Source organism: Melozone crissalis, unplaced genomic scaffold, assembly GCF_028551555.1.
Source record: "Melozone crissalis strain CALT ecotype California unplaced genomic scaffold, PUWL_Pcris_2 ptg000013l_1, whole genome shotgun sequence".
In the NCBI taxonomy this organism is placed as follows: Eukaryota; Metazoa; Chordata; class Aves; order Passeriformes; family Passerellidae; genus Melozone; species Melozone crissalis.
In genome coordinates, this window is record NW_026535791.1 from 6,373,539 (window position 1) to 6,394,818 (window position 21,280).

At 41.7% G+C, this 21,280-nt stretch overlaps 1 protein-coding gene across 2 annotated transcripts in view; it reads right to left on the reverse strand.

The window, feature by feature from the left end:
- Window positions 1–21,280, reverse strand: part of FLT1 (fms related receptor tyrosine kinase 1) — a 107,514-nt gene that overhangs the window by 32,775 nt on the left and 53,459 nt on the right. For both annotated transcript variants that reach the window (XM_054272141.1, XM_054272142.1), the window contains exons 12-15: window positions 14,730–14,838; window positions 7,288–7,578; window positions 2,368–2,514; window positions 408–539 (exon numbers count right to left, since the gene is read on the reverse strand). In XM_054272141.1, coding sequence (XP_054128116.1) covers window positions 408–539; window positions 2,368–2,514; window positions 7,288–7,578; window positions 14,730–14,838 — 679 coding nt within the window. The remainder of the gene's footprint in view (window positions 1–407; window positions 540–2,367; window positions 2,515–7,287; window positions 7,579–14,729; window positions 14,839–21,280) is intronic.

Below are 21,280 nucleotides of genomic sequence, written 5' to 3' on the forward strand. Positions count from 1 at the left end.
ATCTTCCAGTCTGATTTGGCAATTCATTTTACACTGAAAAATAAATCAGAACATCCCAGGCCTCTAATTTCTATGAGATTAATCTGAAATGGGAAAATATGTGGGCAGGAGAGTGTTACTTACCCTGGTTTTTGTTTGTTTTGCTGATACTAAATTTACATTTGTCTTCTACCCTGACCTGATCTTTGTTGGGTTGAAGCAATTCTTCTTTTTAGGTCAGTGTAAACACACTCTGAGTTAGCATTTCCTGCTGGGCTTCCTTTCCAACCTGGTATGCTTCCCTTGCTAGGACTTCCTTCAAATTGCTTCAGAGATCACCAGAGGAGTCCCAGGTCATACCCCTGCCCTTCCAGCCTAAGAACATCACCCTGGAAGGCTTGCTCTTCCCATTTAGTGTGATGCTTTACCTTGTACCGTGACATACGCCGCACTCTCCACGGACCCTTTCAAGTTGGTGGCTATACACTGGTAAAGTCCTTCATCCTCCTCTTTTACTCTTTCAATAAACAGCATTCGGCTTCCAGGCCCTAAAATTATTCCTGTGAAATGAAATATTTTGCAATGAGAGGGAGCCAGGATATAAACAAAACCTGGCCCTTGTGTAATAGTATCTGCTTCAAGTTCTTCTCAGAAGAAATCTGAGCCACAGACTGCACGGCACAATGTTGTCTGCAGGAAAGCCAAGTGCACTTGGACGCCTGTGAGCCTCTTAGAAATCAGTGTTTACAAAGCACTTGTGTGAGTCAAAAAGCTCAGCCTAAGGGAATGACCTTGGAAGTACTTGGTACTGTTTATGTTGATAGCACTGTGCCTATGCTTTCATCCAGGTGAGCACTTTAGCATATCTGCAGCTTTTGGAAAAAGGATAATCTGATTACTGCGCTTACAGACCCAGGTCTGCCCCAGAAGCAGCTCAAGCTTAGAGCCCTTCCAAAAGCCCTTCAGACTGTCCCTATGGGCAGCAGACTTGTTCCACATCTCACCTCCCCATGTGGTGTGGAACGATGGGCTCCTTCACACAGGGGCTCCGGATAGTGCAAAGAGAATTCCCATGAGGGAATTACCTGAAGTTTTAAACGTCTTGTTTATTCCAGATAGATCAACCCAGAAGGCAGCCTGGACAATACTCCAAGAAGCAAGGAAGAGGGAGGGAGCAGATTTGGTCTCAGGACTGCTGCTAGGGCACCTTCTAGCCAGGAAATGTGCAGTCAAGTACACACTTGTGTTTGGCTCCATCAGAACCACAGTCCCATCAAAATGTATTCCCACCATCTATTTCAGGCACCTAACTGAAGTGCTCTGACCCACCCTCTGGAGACATCTCCCTGGCTCCCAGTTGTATTTGTTGCATTATACCAAGTTAGACACATAACCTTCATTTTGGAAGAGAGTGTTATTAATGCACACTACAGCAATGTGATCACTGTAAAGCTTCATGGAATCTGTCTCTAGATTAAGCTTAGTGCCTGCGCTGGAAGTCTGCATGGGCTTATAACTCAGTTGGAGAAACCCTCAAAATTTTTTCCAGTTGTTTTTATTCACATTATTGTAATTCCTAATAATTCGGGACATGACCCTAACTACAAACTTTCTAAAATGTTCTGTAGAAGATTACACTTTGAATTCAAGTTCCTCTGCACCAGACCTCCTTGAACATTTTTGCTGAGTGTTTTAACAGTATCTCAGTGTGTGCTTCTGAACCAAATGTGCATGAATTCCCATGAGAAATGTTTTCCCTTTTCCTCTGTCATTTATTTCCATCTGAAATATCCAAAGAACATTTCCATGACTATGGAGCCAGCAGCTGGACATTTAGCCGTAGCTGATCTTTGAAGCCGCATTCCAGAAACATCAGTAAACAGCTCCCAAAGTTTTCCTGTTGTTGCAACATGCCACCTGGGAAGCTGTTCCTCTCTGTTGCATGAAACCTGGATTCCCCTGCCGCCATAAATGCATTTGGATTTTGGATACCCCAGACATGGATTTAGTCTCCTGGATAGTTTTTGACTCATGAACAGACTTTGAGTGCCTGACCACAGACCGCTGCTGGTACTTCCATATCTGTTGGCCAAGACCCTGTTCCTTGGGCTCCCTCTATAACAAATGGAGGTAAATATGTTTCTCTGGAGATGGCTCTTTTAAGATGAAAAATACTTCACTAATTCCATAAAGGCCAGTTGTGTCTAGATCTCCAGCCTGGCTCATGTTCTGGAGTGACACAGAATAACCTGGAGCACCTGGATTGCTGCCTGACTGCCTTCCTTCCATCTAAGTACTGATGCCAATGGCTCTGCAAATGGCTACCTAAGGCAGAAGGGTAAATAAAAAGCCTGCTGTAAGAGGTAGGTGAGTACACAAAGCTCTCACCTGGTTCTTGCTGTATTTCCTCATGGTTTTTAAACCAGGATATCTGGGGCTCAGGAATACCACGAGCCTGGCACTCCAACATGGCAGAGTTACTGGCGTTCACTGTCTGATCCGAAAGCTGCCGCAGCAGGGCTGGTGCCTCTTGAGCTATAAGACAAAACAACACCTTTGTTTTACATTCTTGTAATGGTGGAGATTTCATTATCTCCCCTGCACTTGTTTTACTGGTGTTAGAGATTGCTACAGCTCCTCTACCAAGCTCATTTTTCACTGATTTTATTTAGTGTTCCGCTTATCTCGGGAGGGGTTGGTGTGTGCAGGGAACTCCCATTACTCAGCAATGGCATGCTATGGTGACCAGTGAACACCCAATGATGACAGTGCTCAAAAGATTTTCTCAGTTCCATGACCAACCACACTTGTTTATATCGAAAGTAATGACTTTCTATGAAAGCTCAGTTTTTCACCATCAAAGGAAACAAACTGTGACACCAAAGATTTGAAGAATCATCAGAACAGCACTGTAGCAGAGTATCTCTGTGCTGCTTGTAGCACTTTGCTGCTCCGTACACCGTGATAGCCATGAATGTGACTTTGATAATTTACTTACTTTAAAGAGTACAGTTACAAATCATATTCAGTAAACTCACATAATCCAAAACCACCATGAGCACATAAGCATTGTAAAGTTTTCATAAATTATTCCACTTTTGCATTTCCCATATTTGGCTGAACATAACCAGGTCGGGCCAAACCACACCACAGCATTTCAAAAACACACTACAAACATCATGTTAAAGTCATCTCTGAAAGAAACAAAACAATCTCATGATCATTTCAACCCTTTGCCGCTCCTTCCCTCATTTCATACAGTGCTGAAGGTTGTTGTAACAAAGGTCAAGATATTTACAACGTTTATGCATGTTATATGGCAACATCTTTCATTCACATTTGCAACTCTCACATAATTTTTTTTGGTATTTTGGTCCATTTAAAGCAGTCATGGAGAATTCGGGGAGCTCCTGAGCAGCATCACAGATGGAAATGCTCTGCAGATTCCCTCAAATTCCCCAATTATTTGCAATCTTTCCCTTCAAGGACGCTGCCAGGATCAACAATTGCTAACATGGTAATACACAGATTCCAAATACAAAATGGAACCATAAAAAAGCAGAAACCAACTATTTGCAAAGATTTTCTTTCAAGCTGCAATAGGTGCCAATACACCAAGTACAGTATCAGCTGAATTTCTGATATTGTGTTTAGAAGATTATTCTTTTTCCTTACAGAAAAACTAGCCATCACACATAATTATTCTAGCCATCTTCATAATTGTTCTGTTACCAGACATAAATAAAAACTCTCCAGAAATGTTAAACCCCTATGTACCACCAGATTTTTCAGTGTGCATGATCCCCACAGCGCTAAAAATACCTTTAAAGTGGGATATTTTTGCAATGCCCTTGCCCCTTAAAAGTAATTACAACATAGTCATGACTGTGCAATGACTATGGCTTTTGGGCACTTCTGAGCTGCAAGCCAGTAATTTTCACAGGCAACGAAATTTGTTCTTTACAGCCTGGTAGACAATTTGTTCTCTCTTCCCAAACAGCATTGCTTATGAGAGGCACTGTAAATTCTTCATCACATACCTACACAATGACATCGTCAACTCTATTTGCCTTGCAGCCAAGAACACTGCCCTCTTCTCCTGGATACCTCATCTCAGTTTTTATTTAGTTCTCATTTTTCACAACACTATGAACAGGCACAGTCTGAGGCATGTCCACATACACGTGCTGAGAAGAGCTCGATATTTATCAGCAGCTCCTGACAGACACCCCAGCCCAGACATCCAAAATGAAGGCGGACAAGATGACACAACAAAGGCAAATCACACGTTCTGTGAGTTGTGATTAATTTTAATTTGTTTATAGCCATACACTAAAGATGGGATTCCATATTAGGAAAAACTTTTTTGCTTAAAACTTAAGTCATCATTCACATACTTTCAATAATTTCTCTGCTACAATCAGCTGATTTTTCAAGGACTTGGTCAACCTGAGGATTATTCTCTTTTGCAAACCACCTGTTTTCTCCCATTCATTTTTGCAGTGGAGCCAAGGGGGACAGTTTCCAATGTCCTACTCTGCTCACTCCAAAGCCGAGGGGCAAGCCTGGCCCCCAGCAGTGTGTGGGGCTCAGCTCCCAGGGCAGCCCCCCAGACCCAACCCAGCCTTCGTGCTTGCCCACGAATGCTGCCTTGCTGGCCAAACTCTGCTCTCAGTAACCCTGAGGAACTTCATTGTAGGCAGAATTTGGCCGAGGGGAGTGACAGGGGGATCACAGAGGGGAGAAGAGGGCGCTGGCATCAGAGTACTTTTCTGACCTGGGGTGGTAGGGAGGGAAAATTTGCATTTTTAAAAGCAAACAAAGGGGAGAAATTACAATTTGTTAATTTTTAGGTTTACATTTGCATTCCATCCATTTTTGCTCTTTGTTAGGATTATGTTGTCTGTTCACTTATTTTTTATTAATCAGTACAAAAATATAAATACAAGCTTTATTTTAAACACTTAAAAAAAAGGAAGAAGAAATATAATTCACACCTTTCTCCCTAAATAATATATTACACAGCAGAAGGCAGAGAAACTCCTCAAACCCATGAGATTCTCCAGTCATCCAAGGACATCCAAAGCGACATCAGTAGTTTTTATCCTGCCACCAAGAACTGCTTTCCTCCAAGGTTTCCAGTGAGCTTTCTCTGTGCCCTCCAACATGGACAGCCACACTGGGATGTCAAGACATCCTTGCACATCTGAGTGCTGGTCGAGGCCAGGCTGGTGGGACCTCCACTCAGCAGGGACATACACCATTGCAATGCACAACAACTTCACAGAAAAACAGTCTAATTGCCACATCTCTTTTTTTTCTTTTTGACCCAAGCTCATATTGCCTGGCAACTGGCTGCACAAATCATGGTGCTTCGGCTCCCAAGGCCATGGAAAATTTGTAATGTCCTGTCATCACCGTCCACCTCGCCATCAAATGTCTTCCCACAAAATACCCTAGGAAAAAAGGGGATCCTGTATTGTAGTTCTTCTGAAGAATTGCAAATGCTCAAGAGTGAGCTTGCTCCATTTTTAAGCAGTTGCCAACGACTTCACTTGCATTTTAGGCATGATTTAGGAAAAAAAGAGAGCCTGATCCCTTTGCAAGAGCACATTGTTTCTGGAAGCCATCATGCTAATAATGAACAAAAGAGTTACTGTATACAAGCAGGCTATAGGTGACATTTCAAGATATAAATGATTATTCTTTTCTTTACTCTGACAACTTCCAGGTTACCAATTGTTTTCTAAGCATTTTAGGCTCCATGAAACTGGCATTATGGGGAAATGCTATTGTTTACCCTTTCACACTTGACAAAAGCAATTCCCACGTGAAAGGCAAGTTTAGCCGTGGGACACGGTCTCGATACCTAAAGGAGGAAATAGTCTGGTGAGTTCCCAAGCGCAAGAAACTGTCATGTTGTCACCCTCTATTTTAAAAGCACAGCCACTTTGTTCCTTTGCTGCAGCTATTTTGGTCATTGTGGTCTGTTTTGTTATGGCTTGTGTAAATGCTATATAAATGATCGATCATAAATGTAACCAAAATAATTAAAGCTATGTAATTGTAAAAAAATAAAGCTATCAGATCTATTAAAAATAGTAACTTTTTCCTTACACAGAATTTATAGCACACAGAAACATCTCATAGCAAAATCATGACAAAGGAAAAGGGGAAATGCTCACAAGGAATTCTTAGGTTGCCCTTAATTGTCCTTCAGCAGCTTTGCTGGTTCTTAATCCCCATAATAAATCCAATTGTCATTTGCATACCAAAAGCAATGAGTATTTTTAATGGCATCAATTTTGAATTTGTATTTTTAAAATGTATTAACTAACCATGCTGGCTAAAACCTTGTCAGTCATGTTAGTGTAACATTCCTCATTTAATAAAATAATTACAACATTGCAAACTCCTGAATCTTCAGGCCAGAAGCAACACTCACACTTTTATCAGTAGTTTTTTTACATTAGTGCAGAACTGACTTTAAAAATTGACCAACACAGCAACTGGAAGTCTACCTGGATTTATTTGGAGAAACATGGTTCATGGCTGTCAGTTGTAAAATCATCATTATTATAAATGATATGATAGGTCTGTGCATTATATCAACATTTTTATTTCTTCCCTGCATACTTCTTTTAGAAGATACTTTTTTAAGATTAATGTACTTTAGTGTAGAAAATAATTTCAAATAAATAAGTATTAGAACTTGCTCAGCAGGTAATATTTATAAGTCCATCAAGATCAGATTAAAATAAAAAATATGTAGTCCAGTCAATCTCAAACTGAATTGTGCTCATTCTGCACATTCAAGTTAGCTTATTAAATGTCCATTGTTGACTGAAAACAGCAGTTTTTAAAGTTAATCAGTTTATTCAGCTTTGACACTTTTGATGAGGCTGATATCAAAGCAGAAGAAAAGATTGATCCAAAGTTTTCCTTATTGCTCAGTAGGAGATAGCAAGAGAAAAAATAACGGCATGTAAAATGTAGCACGGGGGATCTTCCAAACCCCAGCTTCCATGTGCCTTTCCAAAGCAGAAAACACCCGTCTGAACTCAACTGGAAGCTCACGCATTAGGATTTTGTTTGCTATTCCTCCTATTTCCAACCCATGGGGAAATGAGCACCACCTCAGGGCTTGAAAGGTAGCAACAGTGATACAAAAATCAAGATGATATGAGACATCTCTTACTGTTTAATGAGTCCTTTAATGTTTTACATTGCTTTGTGTTGTACAATCATTCCTTGTGCTTTTATATTTGAGGATCCGAGAGTAAACAGCCTTTTTGTTGCAGTGCTCACCTCTGATCGTAACGTCTTTCTGTTGAAGCACTTCTTTCCCCGTGTATATGTTCCTTGCTCGGCAGGCATAGGTGCCTGAGTGTGCCAGGGAAACGTTTTTGATGGTCAGAGTGAGGGTGATGGAGTACTCCCTGTTGTGAGACTTCTTTGCTTTCGTTTGATTGTTGACTGTCCTGGGTAAAATCCAAGCAATGTCTTTGTACAGGAATTTGTTGGCCGAACAGGACAATACCAAATTTTCTCCTTCAATGGGCATTTTTTCCAAACTAATACGGAATCCACTTGGTACATCTGTCAAAAATCAAGAACACTTTTTAGTTTATATGAAACTAATGAGTCAAAATTAACACAGCATATATTTCCCCCTTTATCAGGAAGTCTTTGAACTAATCAATGTCGTTGTCTTCCTGCTCAGGTGTGTAATCTTTCCTTTCATACACTCAGTTCCAGCTATTCCCATGATTTTTCTTAGAGCTATGATACACTTGGCCTCAGATGTCAGTTGGTGTAAACTGAAGTTGCTCTTGGAAGTAATGGGTTTGTATAAATGTTATGCCAAGTTATGACAGACTGGGGCAAGGTACCAAAAGCAGAATTATTTAAAGACAGCACAGTGAGACTATGAAAAAGGAGAAATATTCTGATCACAGCTCCAGCTTGTGAACTGCATAAGAGAAAAGGAATCTCAAGAGGGCAGTGTAAAAATACTGCATTTCATCATGTTTGGTTATACTGTTTTCTTGTTATTCACAAGTATTCAGATAAAGTAAGTCTATTTTTTAAAAATGCTTTAAGTCCTGAGAAATTACATCATCTGTGATCTACATGCCTGAGATTTCCCTTGGAACAGAGGTGCTTACCCTCGCTGCATTCAAAGCCTCCCAGCCACCCAAGAGGTGAGCAGAAGCAATACCCTCTGCCTGGGGTGACCAGCTGTGTGTAGGCAGCACGAGGATGAAGGCATTTTATTCAGGTGCCTTGGCATTATCACAGGTGAAAAATATTTTCACCTGAGAGAAACCAAGTATCATTGCACCAACAATTTACTAAGTGTAGACATGGGTTAAGTTTTCACTTCATAGCAGATGGTTCAGGCAGGAGTAATTTAACCAACAACGTAGAAAGTCCTACTTGAAAAGGTCCTGTTTGCAGTTTATTGTGATGTCACTTGCAACTTCCTCCACGTGGGCATTGGTGCAGAGCTGTGGTGGCATCAGCTGCCTCCCAGCTGCCTCCACCTGGGGCTCATCCCTCCCGCCAGGTGCTCACATCACTGACCTCAGTGAAAGCAGAAGTTCCTGAGAGAAAGCACTTCCAAGTTTTACTCCTAGAATGCAACCTCTCTTGGTTTATTTGTAGCCAATATTCTGATAAAGTCATTTCCTTCTTCTTGGTCAAGTGACATCGACTGTGGCCATTTTCAATTGTTCTTTCACTACTAATTGCTACGGCACTTGGCCGTAAACTTGACTTGAAATCCTAAGAATGGCTTCTTCTTTCATAAGGGAAAATTATACCTTCTTTTTTTGTTTCTTAGATCATGAACAGCTGATTTCCATTCAGTTCATTCTTACCAGTGTTGCTTCAGGTTTAATGTCACTTCAGCAGGAATATGTAAAAAGTACCTCTCAAGTGAATAATATCCCACATATATTTTCATTAACCTCTCTCATTGGTTGACCAATCCATCAGAAAGCTACTCCCTAAATCCCCACATTGCAAACTGAATTGCCTTGTCTTCCAGGGGAACCATGAGCATAACCTGCTCAATGCTCTCTGCCTATTGGAAGCCTGGCATCAGTTGTCCCCCATAACAACCTCTTTTCCACATCTATCCCTGAGTTAAACAGAGGGTAAATGAGCTCCTGCTAGGCCTGGATTGAAATGTCTCCTGACAGTGGATGCCTCCCAGGGAGAACCCTGATTTCTGCTGGTTGAACTCATCGTGCCCCTGCAGTGGGAGCACAGTGTGTGCCTGTCATCAGCTGTGGTTCAGGTGTGCAGGCCAAAGATCAACCTAGTGGAGGCAGGGACACTAAAATAGTAGACTGGGTATTAAAGCTTGGTGTTAAATTGTTCCACTTACATTCCGTTGGGATACCACTTTCCTCTCTCTGGCAAACAAAGCTGTAAGAAAAACTTCAAATTTCATGAAGTCATCTATGAGTGACGACCATCAGGATCCTGTTTGATATGTAAGGGTGTGTGGTGCCAGATTCTAACCTCAATTAAGAACATATTGACTGGAAGGGCTATGCAGATGAAACACCTCCATACATGGAATACATCATATTCAGCCTCAGCTGCCAAAATGCAGACATTTACTTGAATATAGATGTTTTGTGTTCTGTATGTGGGCAAAAGTTTACAGTCCATGGGGTGACACAGGCTTCCCCAGAGGGCAGTGCAAACTATCCCTTTAAGATGGGTTAAATGCCAGACATCCTGGTCCCTCATGCTTAATTATGAAGAGATCCTACATGATCACCTAATTGTGAGATTTAAGTTAGATGAACTGAATCCTATACTTGATTTTGTTAAAAAACATTAAATTCAAACACACTTAAAAACAATCAGATGGCCAACATTTTGAATGTGGATAAGTACTGGGAAGAAAGAAGGTGCTGCATCTTACTCACAGTACATTTCAAATTCTTCTGATGTGTGTTGTGAAAACCAGGGTATTGGTTAGAAATAGAGACAATTTTTGCTTTTGAAGATACCAGTACTCAGTAAAAGCTAAGAAGAGCCAAGCAAAACTCTTAAGATGAAACTAAATATCCCTGGGGACTGAGGCAAGTGAACTATTTTTAGCTTAAAAGGATAGCATGCCAACAGTATAACACAGTTACAACTACTTTTATGTTGTCAGGTCTGGAGCTCTTCCTCAGTGTGCCTTCTGTGAAGACTATTTTCTGAATAAATCTAGGGACAACAGCAAAATGCACAGGATTCCAAAAGAATCATTTGTTTAAAGGCTACGAGCCTCCTAATATATGACACCTATCTCATCAATTGTTACAGGCTCAGGCTAGCTAAATAACGTGGCTGGGAATAATGTAAAAGGGTTTTATTTACTTTAGTGATTTGAAGCTTCCTGTGGAAATAGCTCCCAGGTTTCCTGATGGAAGATTTTGTTTATCTTTGCCAAGCACCATCAGGAATCTCAAAATAAAATGCGCTTAGTGACATTGGGAAACCAGGGAGATAAGGCAGAGCTGTTCCTGTTTCACCCTCTGTAATTGCAAACACACCCATGGGCCTGCTGTGTGCCAGCAAAACAGCCCAAAATGTAGGGAAAGGGGCAGGCTGGAGGAAAGGGTGCTAATACAATTAAATTTGGCATGAAGGTGCTGTTACAGAGACTGCTTCCATACCAGTGAGCAGGAGAGCTTTCAGAAGTCACCTTTCTATATTGCTTTTATGTAAGTTTCACAGCTACTTTTTGGTCTTGAACAACGATTTGCTTTTAGAGCTAAGTCAGTGACAGTACACCAAAAATGCTCTTTATCTGACAGAAGCCGTAGGAAGGCTACTCCAAAGCCCATGGTCTTCGTGTCATACACCCTGAGGCACAGTGTATAAAATCATGTACACCACTCTCAAACTTCCTAGGAAAAGATAGGCATGTTTCACTTTAAGCCCAGAAATAATGGTATTTACAGTAACTAAAGAAAGTGCCTGTTCTTCCTAGGTTCTCTCTGTTGGCAGTAATTTCCTTATGTTTACCTTTCCCTGAAGGAGTGGAACTTGTCAACTCCAAACTAGTGCTGCTGGGACACCTTCTGCCTTCCACCACCTTCCTAATGGTTTCTGTCCACAAAAAAAGAGACCCTTCACAGCACAGCAGCACGTGCATTTTCTCTTCCCAAGGACAAGGGCTGAGGGAGATTGCCTTCAAGGAAAGGGATCTCCCCGTTCAGAGCAATATTTGTCTGCATCTGCTCTTTAGAGTAATTTCTGGTGTGTCCCTTTTACAGAGGGCAGCAGCTCCTTTTCCTACAAGGAATCATCTCCTCCTGCTTAGACACTTCTCTTACTCTTAGACACTTTTGTGTGGCTCAGGCTGACTTCAAATGGCGCCAGAAGACTCCACAACATAAGATAAACTAGCCCTAAGCTGTCACACAAACCCTGAAGTATTGGTTTTGGACTCGTCAGAAGGAAATACTTTGCAGTGTCCTGTTCACATCCATCAGCATGTAAGGCTCAGGTTTTTACTCCCTCAGTGCATTTTTCAGCACATTCTGGACGTGTTTGTTTCTTGATGTGAAACACAGCCACAGCAGTTTGGTCTCAGCCTGATGGAGGAGAATTATGGTGAGCGCAACTGGATTTTTGTAGGGACCAAACAATAGTATTGTTTGCACTGCTTTCAGTCAATGCAAGTGAGGGTCAGAGGATGATCAGGACTTTCCATGTCACACAGCTGAGGTGCTCAGCTCCAGGAGCTCATAGGACAAATGCATTTCAGCTCCACTACACTATAAGGAATGTTTGCCACCAGTCAAGATGTTAAGAAATTCCAAGATATAATAAAGCTGACACTCCTCTTTCTGAACCCCAGCCAATATAAGATTCTTCAAAGGGAAGTCATTCTGCATGTTCTCGTGCAAGCTTCAGTATCAAGGAGAAGGATTTCCTTCCATCCTTATTTAAGATCTGAGAATGCTAGGTCTAAATAGGAAAACTACATCCTTCATGTTACTGTGCTAAAATACTTGAAACCACCATCAAAATGTTGAAAGGGATATTTGGATATGGATATTGGGTCCATCCAAGTACAGCTTCATTTGGTTTCAGAATCTTCCATGTTATATTGTGAAAACTGAGGAATAAGAGTTAAAGAAGGCCAAATTCAGCTCCTTGCACATTGAAAGAGCAGCATTCTCAGTGAATGATTCTCAGTGACTTCTCAAAGTTTCATGTGAAGTACCCACACAAAGATGAAACTATCATTGGCATGTTAATTTATGGAGAACTATGTGGTGTTCATCTTTCTGTCCAAACATACACAATGTGAGGATAGGGATGAAAGCAAAACTGAGAGTGGGACAAGAGTCATCTTCAAGGTGGCAAATGTTCTTGTCACTTCCATTAATAGAACACGGAGACATTTTTCTTGTTTCTGTACTTTAACAAACAACCTGCCTGTGTGTCACTTATCTGTTTATCCTTCTCATGCTTCTTACCAATTTTCTGTATTTATAGATAAGTGGCACTTTCTAAATGTGAAAGTGTGTTATGACATGGAGCTTTAACAGCTGTAGACACCCACAAACAAAGCCTGCCAGGTGAAACTGTACGAGAAGCAAAACAGTGGATACCTAAAAAAGAAATGGCAAGTGCTTGCAGGGGTGCCCATCTGCTGGCATGATGGAGTCATGCTGCCTTCTGGTAGCTGAGGCCTGAAATGTTGGTGAGACAGTGCCACAACTTGTCAAGAGCACTGACTACTGCTCATTGCTACTCTTCTGTGTGGGCAGGAGTGATACCGCAAGCTGGATAGAAGCCAGATGGAATCTGGGCAGATTCAAGGAAGACTACAAAATCCTGGAGGTGCCAGAGAAAGGTATTGGTGCCCAAGATTCTTTTACCAGTTAGAGGAAAGGGTACTCTCCTGGAAGCACAAAACCAGTTCATCTGGGTCAACAGATCTGCTCAGCTGGAGACCAGCTCTGTGGAAAGGGACCTGTGGTGGACAACAAGCTCAGTATGAATGAAAAGGGCGTTGCTGTGGTAAAAAAAAAAAGTCAACAGGCTGCTGGGCTGTAATAGCAAGGGCATCACCAGCAGAGATAAAGAAGTCATTACACTCTACTCAGAACTTGTCAGGCCATATCCAAAATACTGGATTCAGTTTGGGTCCTCTCTATACAAAACAGATGTGGAAAGTCTGGAAAGGGTCCAGAGAGGTGCCACAAAGATGATCAAAGGAGTGGAAAGTCTGCCATTTGAGGAGAGGCTGAGAGAACTGGGTTTGTTCAGCCTTGAGGAAAGGCTTAGGGGAGACTTTATCAACATGTTCCAGTATTTAGAGGGTGGCTAGAAAGAAGATGGAGACTCCTATTTCAGGAGCCAATGGAAAATATGAGTGGTAATGGGTACAAGTTACTCCTGGGGAGATTCTGATTGGATACAAGAAGAAATTTTTCACTATGTGGACAATCAGTCATTGGAATAATCTCCCCAGGGAAGTGTTGGATTCCACAACTTTGGACACTTTTGAGATCCATCTGGACAGGATGCTGTGTTTTTCCCAAGACAGGTTGGACCAGATGATCCTGAGGCCCCTTTCAACTTGGTATTCTATGATTCAGCTTGTCATTTTAAAAACACAGAGTTTGGGAGGGAGAACATTTTTTGAAGTAGTCTTTTTTTTTTTTTAATCAAATCTAGTGAGAGTGTGTCTATTCTCTTTTGATATCCCTCAGAATAGAAATAGAATGAGTTTCACTAAAATCACTCATCAGAATTATAAGCAAGAGAATGACAACATAAAAACCCCAGAGATTATGATTTGGGGATTAAAGCATCTAAATATTTTAGACTTTTTGCTTTTTCTCATCTTTTTGAATGAATTACGTTTCTTTAATGATCTACCCTGAAAACTGCCAACAGCCTAAGTTTATAAAACTACTGCTTTATAAACAAAACTAAACTTTTGACAGAAAGCAAATCCTTTGTAATTGCATGTGCAGACTTTGTGTTGCTGAATAATGCAGTAGTTATTCCCAAAGCCACACTGTGGGCTTTTTTCAGAAATTCCTGAAGTAAAACATTAAGTCATTTGTTTGTGAAAACTCCAAACACATCTCATAATGCAAAAATAACAGAAAGCATACTCATACATGAAGATAACACCAGGAATTCTCAGTGCCATGGCACAAATGGCATTCCAGGCTGTCTTTCTCAGAAAAGGAAAAACTCTGTAGTCTGTATCCTGACACTTTTCCACCCATAAGTTGCCATTGTCCCTGAGATCTGTGAGAGGCACCCCAGACATCTCTGGCACCTGCAGACACTGGCACTGCTCTAGGCTCTGCATTGTGAGACATCCTGGTGGGCAACAGAATGAGGCTGTAGACACCTCAATGTCACATGTGAAACTGGCTTACTGGTGGGTGAAAATACACTAAAATTTCATGCATGAAATAACTGCAGTGATGAACAAAAATGGGCAATTACTCATTGCTGTATTTGTAATTTCTGTCATGTTGATGCTTGGTGCTTGAGGGAGGAATGAGTCATTCACCAATTTGGCATCCCTAGAAATCCAGACCAGCAGCTATGGAACCTACCAGCATCACCCAAAAGCATGGTATGAGCTCACACGTTACAGCAATTCTGAAACAGTGGTATATTAAAAAGCCACAACGACCTAACAGTTATAACTCCAGGATCAGGAAACATGTTTGACTCTGTAGAGGAGTAGATCTTACCTGTTACAATAAAACTGACATTTCTTTCAGATTTTCCCACTTTGTTGGATGCCACACAGCTGTAGATTCCTGATGATTTGGCTTCAGCTACAACAAGAGTGCTAGCAGTCTGCAAAAGAAAGAAGAGGCTTAGTTCTCATTGGCTTAAGAACTCAAAGTTTTTCTTCTCTTTTTCCTAAGTCACCATTGGCTGTCCCATGATCCACTCTTTCCATTCATTCAGTGATGGGCACCTCTGAGACTATTTAAAGGAGATGTTACCACACACAGTTTTGCAAAGGATAGAAGAATAACAGGAAACAAGCTCCTTGGGTGAGCCTTATATCATCAAAGCCATCACGACCAAAAATCTTTGAACATGTCTTTCAGATTGATTTATCTCTTGCTGGTGATGTAATGGTAAGCTACAAGACATGAAGCACGACAGAATGTGTTTCACACAAGGAGATAAGCAGCCTGTAGGAGAGCCAGACTGCAAAGGGAATAGGTGAGACACGCCTCAGGCATTTGGATAACCCTGGGGGGAAAAAGTAGCTCAATTTAACACTAAACTTGTTGGATTTCTTTGGATTTTCCCACATACATGTCAGGTGAGACAGAGCAGTGGCAAAAGAGGTGTTTACTCATCTTCTTTTGTATTATTTTCCTGGACTTAATATTTCTATTATACAATAATGTGTCATTTTTTGTTATGTTATTCTCTATCACCATCTTAAGAGGTCCAGCACACTAAATACTTTCTCAGAGTTATTTGACTTGAAAGATAAGGCCTTGAAAGGCCAGGGACCAAAACCACCTAATGTGCTCTTAGAAACATAAAATCCACTATAATAGTAAGAGTTATACTTTTAGGGTGATGGGAAGTCATGATCTAGTGGCATGGGCACTAAGCATAAGAAGAAAGTTATGCAGAAACAAATGATGTGTCATTCTGTTATGGAGCTGAGACATGAGACATGGACTTTATCAGTGTAATGCGCTTCCAGTTACTACTTGGTAGTTTAATTTTGCTTCTTTCTGTTGCCATTTTACTTGTTCTGTAAAACATGGTTTGGCTGGAGTTACGGGCAGAACTGGGACGGTGACAAAGGGAAATTGTGGGGCTTCAGAATTCCACTGTTTGGAATTGTTTGGTGTCTCTAAAAATCCTAAAAATAAGATCTGTGCAATTAATACATTCTTTTAAGTCTGCCTGATTGCTGGAGTTCAGAAACAAACGCAAGAGGGTGAGGCAGTAATAAATAATGAACAGTTATCTACATTTTTACATAAACACTGACTGAACATTTGCACTGCTTTTTTCTCCTCCTGGGAGAAAGCATAGCTATCCCCAAACTCTTGTGGAGCCCCTAAATGAAATAGATCTTCTGGTTTCCCAAAATCATTCTTCAGTACAGAGAGTCTATTACTTTTCCTGCACTCAAGCAAACACTGTTGAGGCAAATAATTTCTTTTTGACTGATTTGTTTTAGAAGACTTCATTATGGTAAATTCACTATAAGTAATGCTAACAACACCTCTTCCCTGTGAAATTATCTCAGCGGCCAACTACCTGTCTGCTAACATACTACATAATATTTCTAGCTACAATTTTTATAAACTACATTTTTGGATCTTCTGTGAGATTAAAGAGCATCTGTAATACAAGATAGATAACTACAGCCCTTAGGGAAAAATCATCCTGTTTTGCTAAATTCAGTAGGCTGACCTCCACAAATTTCTAATTATAAAGGGTGTCCGGCCCTGTCCATATTTTGTCATTCTCTTTGAATTCCTTCCAGAACATAATTTTTTTAAGTGTGGACAGCACCAGGATTCCTGCATCTGCTTTTTCAACACTCACTCAGACCAGAAAGAAGTCCCACAATGTTTACCACAGAAGGCTAATGTGAGTGGTTAAAAACTGCTTCTGCCATGCCAGACTTTACACCAAAAACCAGCCTTTTTCTGCCAGTTGGTGTTACCTCACAGCAGCTTTGCCCAGGAAGCAACTGTGACCTATCATGCACAGTGAAGGAGAATGAAGCTCTTGCTCTCTGACTCCAGGACACCTGTCTTTACTATACACAGAGGCAGAGCATTTCTGAGCCTGAAAAACAAGTGCTGACTATTCCTCCCACAACTACTCCGAAGGTTTGAAAAGTTTTTGGAAATATCAGACTGTATTTTGTCCTTCTAGCATTAGGTATTACTCTTAATGGAAAATTGTGCGTACTACCTTGAGTTTCACTGCTTCAGCCCACTGTGATGTGATCATTACTTTTGTCACACTGAGGATGGTGCATAGAGTTATGCTAAATGAGTATGACTGCAGTGACTAACAGATTATGCCTTTTCATGTGTATTAAATTGCCTGAGAGAATATTCATTGGCATTGAAACCCAATGATTTAAATTGCCAGCTTTCTCCCAGCAGCATTTTGGTTTTGACCAACTTACACAAATACATCTTTAGTATGGACTAAAGGTCATTTCCAACAGGCAACTCCCATGCAAGCAATGGCTCTTTGGAAGGCAAGGGAATTAAATGCTGTGAACACAGGAGGCTAGAGAGCACACACTGGTATGTTTACTGAGGCAGAGAAAGCCACAGTGTCTGGGAGGAAGCAAGACTGACTTTGCAACAGAACAGAATATTTAAGAGACAACATGTCTCTGTATAAATCTTTTAGCTTATAAATTAGTCACAAGGATAAGATAACATCTCTTTAAATAGTTTGTGAGCCCTCCAGTGGTGCAGTGTGTTTTTCATTGTGGATGCCAGCCAAAACCCACCAGAGAAACAGTGTGTATAAAACTAAGTCTGGCATATTGTTTATGGAGAAACTATGGCTGTTTGAGATCAGTTTGTGCAGCATGGTCCCTCTGTACAGCTATTACTGCAAAAGAAGCAAAAGGTTTTGCAATCTTGTATCATCTGGCATCACAACAGTGAGTTTCAGTCCCTGGATTTGCAGCTACGTTATATACAGAAAGTCTAAATTGAGTTGGCATGATCAGACAGAACAGGCAAATCCCTCCTGGCACGGTGGCATGGTCAATATCTTTAGCATCATCTCTCCACAAACTCCATTTACCACCAAAGTTTTGGCCTTTTATGCCTTTTTTTTCACTCCCATCATCTCTGCTGAAGCACCATGTTACAGGCTCATCTCAAAGCCAGGGGCTTGGGAAGTAAGTCCCATACTGCTGCTGCTTTGCTGGGCAAATAAAAAAGGCATAAGGCAGAAATCCTAAGAGATGGAAGAGGAATTCTCTGATTTGTTTGTGGTGGAAACTGATGAGGAAAAGACTGTGGAGGCAAAGAGAATACAAAGCAGCTGACAAGATCATTGCTGCTGGAGTCACAGTGGGCTGGTCTTTCCCCTGGAGGGTCTGCTTGAATTTCTCTCTTCTCAAAGTAGCTGAGATAGAGGATTCCCAGTGCTCCAGCTGATGGCAGAGAAGGAAAATAAGTTTTCAGAAAATGTTTGGCAACCTGGCTCTTATGTTACTCCCAGAAGGCCTCTTAAGATGCTGACATGAACTTGCTCTGTTCAGAGATTGCGGCCCTGACTTCTTGAAACAGCCCATGTATTTAAAAAGCCCTTTCAACAAAGAGCAGGTTAGTGCAAGTCTGTCAGTTATCGTCGATTCCCTTCTACGTGTGCTTTTAAGAAGAACTATTGATTTAAAACAAAGGAAGGAAATAAATGAAAATATGCTCTCTTTATGCCCTTGGCATTATCTTTGTCTAAAGGAATATCATTTAGGAAGATCCATTTCTAAACATTGGTTGGGCACTGCTGGACTGGTCTGCTTGTGCCAAAGACATACAATCTGCGTGCCTCACATGTTGGCAAGGTGCATCAGTGCAAAACATCTGGTCAACACGTTTCACCTTCAGGACCAGCATGGGAGAAACACCAAAATACCCTCAACAGGAGGACATGAGTGGATGGGACAGCACCCACCTTCCCCCTGGGGTCAGGCAGAAAAATCTCTACGAGTTGCTGCTGTATATCAAGCAGAGCTGTGTTTTCCCTCGGCATCCCGTGCTGTCCTGCAGCTCAGCAGCAGCAAGCCCCAAGTTCTGCTGGTTTTAATCTCATCAAGGGCTTGGCTTTGCTGGTACCTCCCAAAGATTCACTTGAAAGTGTTGACAGCAATTCTAGTAGCACTCGGGAAGGCTCCAGAAGTTACAATGTGTTGAAGAGAGGAAAGTGGGGCTCCCACTGCTATCTTTAGTCTGGGTTCTGAGGAAGATCATACTGTCCTTATGTTCATCTGTCTGCCAGCCTGTCCATCTGTCTGCCAGTGTCCTCTCCACCCCCACATGCTCAGTAATTTCTGAATCTATTGTCCAGTTCCATCCAAGACTTACTGACAACTCAAAGCTCATGAGATCTCACACATTTAATGAAAACCAGTTGTTTGGTGGAGGAGAAAGATCAAAATGCTGCTGTAGAGAGCTAAACAGCTTTCTCTTCCTCTTTGGGTTCCAGATGGCCAATCTGCACAGATGTACTGGCCAGACAGCTGACATGTGTCAGGACTGAGAACAGACACAGCACATGCTTCTCCCTCTCATCAGTAAGATGGGAACTCAGAAGAGAGGTAGATGTTTAGGGCTTGGCATAGAAGATGCAGGAGAGATGGAACCCTTTTATTTTGTGTGATTACACTTATCAGTCCTGTCCAGGAAGAATTGGCTCTTCTGACTATTTAGCACTCCACTTTGGAGAGTTACATTTTTAATACTACCACCAGTCAGGCTGACCCATCTTTGCAAGCCAAACTGGTGAGTCTAAATTTTGCCTTCCAGAATCATGATACAGGGCCATTACCTTCCTTTTTCCATGAAGTCAAGTGGCTTTGTCATTCACAAGTGTTGGATCCACTAAAAACCTGTGTCAGCTAGGTATTCGTGCAGTGGAAAACAAAGTCATATATATCCATATCCATATCCATATCCATATCCATATCCATATAATATGTATACTTTAACACACACACAGACACACACATATATGCATGGTAACCTCCAATTCCATGCATTACTACCCTTTACACACCATACCTGGAGGCATACCCTGTGACACAGACCCAGCTTTTGTGGTACCTGCTATTGGTCCATGGTACTCCCAACATATGCTGGCAGCAGAGGCATGAGGTAGTCAGGAACATTCTATTCCATTTCAGGTTCTCAGTAGGTTAGTTCCCAAAAAACAAAGGGCTTTGTCTCACTCTCTCCAATTTTTCCTCGCACTCAACTGCCCTCATGTCTACTGTCTCCTTCCCTTGGATTTATAATCCTTTCTTCTTGGCCCACACTTTTTGCTTTCCCCCATCTCAACTTGCCTTCTTAGTGGTCTTCTGCACATGCTGCACACCCAGGACCCTTGCTGACTTCTCCTACAGAACCCTGCCCCTTGTACCCCTGTGCCAGGAGTACCAAGTGCCTTCAAAGCTGTTGATAAGCCAGTGTGAGCCTGCACACCCAGGACAGAGCACACTGAATGCATGCACCACTACCAGTTGTACTCAGGGGCACAATTAACACACCAGCTCTCTGTACCTTATTATAGCAGGTCATTCACTGACTGACACTCTAATGAACACTGACCATGCAAAGAATAGTAATCAGTGTTAGCCCTCAGTCAGACCCAGCAGTCAGCTTTATGGGGGGCACTGAGAAGTGATGGGTGCTAGTCAGCTGAGTGACAGCAGAGTGTCTGTGAGCTGTTTACACGACAGGCCTAAGAATAGCGCAGCTTTGTAGGAAGTCACTGAAATGTCCAACAAAACGAGAATCAAAACATTGGGTGGGGGAATCAAATCACTTCAAGAGCTGTCTTATGATTAAGTATTATGGCTTATGTTACGAAGTTCTTCCATTGTACCACTTGAGTTTCTCAATGTCTGCTTGGAGAGGCTTTAGCGGAAATGTTACTAAAACACTGTTGTCACAGTTTCTCTGTCACCAAAGAATCACGTAGTGCAGGCTTCCTGCACTACTTTAACAGTGCAGGCACAGGGTTTGAGGTTTTGCTAACTTTAAAATATACTTATGGCTACCTTGATAACCACAGACAAACAAACAATCTACCACAGCAAAGAGCCAAACTAGAAGCACTTAGATGTTGCACATACAGGAAACATGTGGAACTGGCACAATGTCCTTAGGAAGGTAAAAACAGCTACCTTCATTGCTAAAGAAACCTGTTGATCATTCCTTGTTCATCTCTTCCCTTGCTTACAATAATCTCATCCTGCGACCACACACATTTCTCCTTTCATGCTAACCCAAACGTGAAACTTTCTGAGTTTCTTCATTCATTTCCTACCTCTTTGTCTCCTGCATGTTTGTTGTTTCCATTGAGCTCTGAGATTGTTTTTACCACTCGTGCTGTGTTGGGATGTGGAAGTGGGGTAGACGCTGTTTATTTAGCAGGGCACCACCGCTGTGGAAGTGCCTCAGAGAGCTGTTCACAGCTGCTTGCAGGAGCAGAACTGCTCACAGTAGCAGTCCGTCAGAGGCAGACACTTGTGATGGAAGTGCTGCATTCAGTG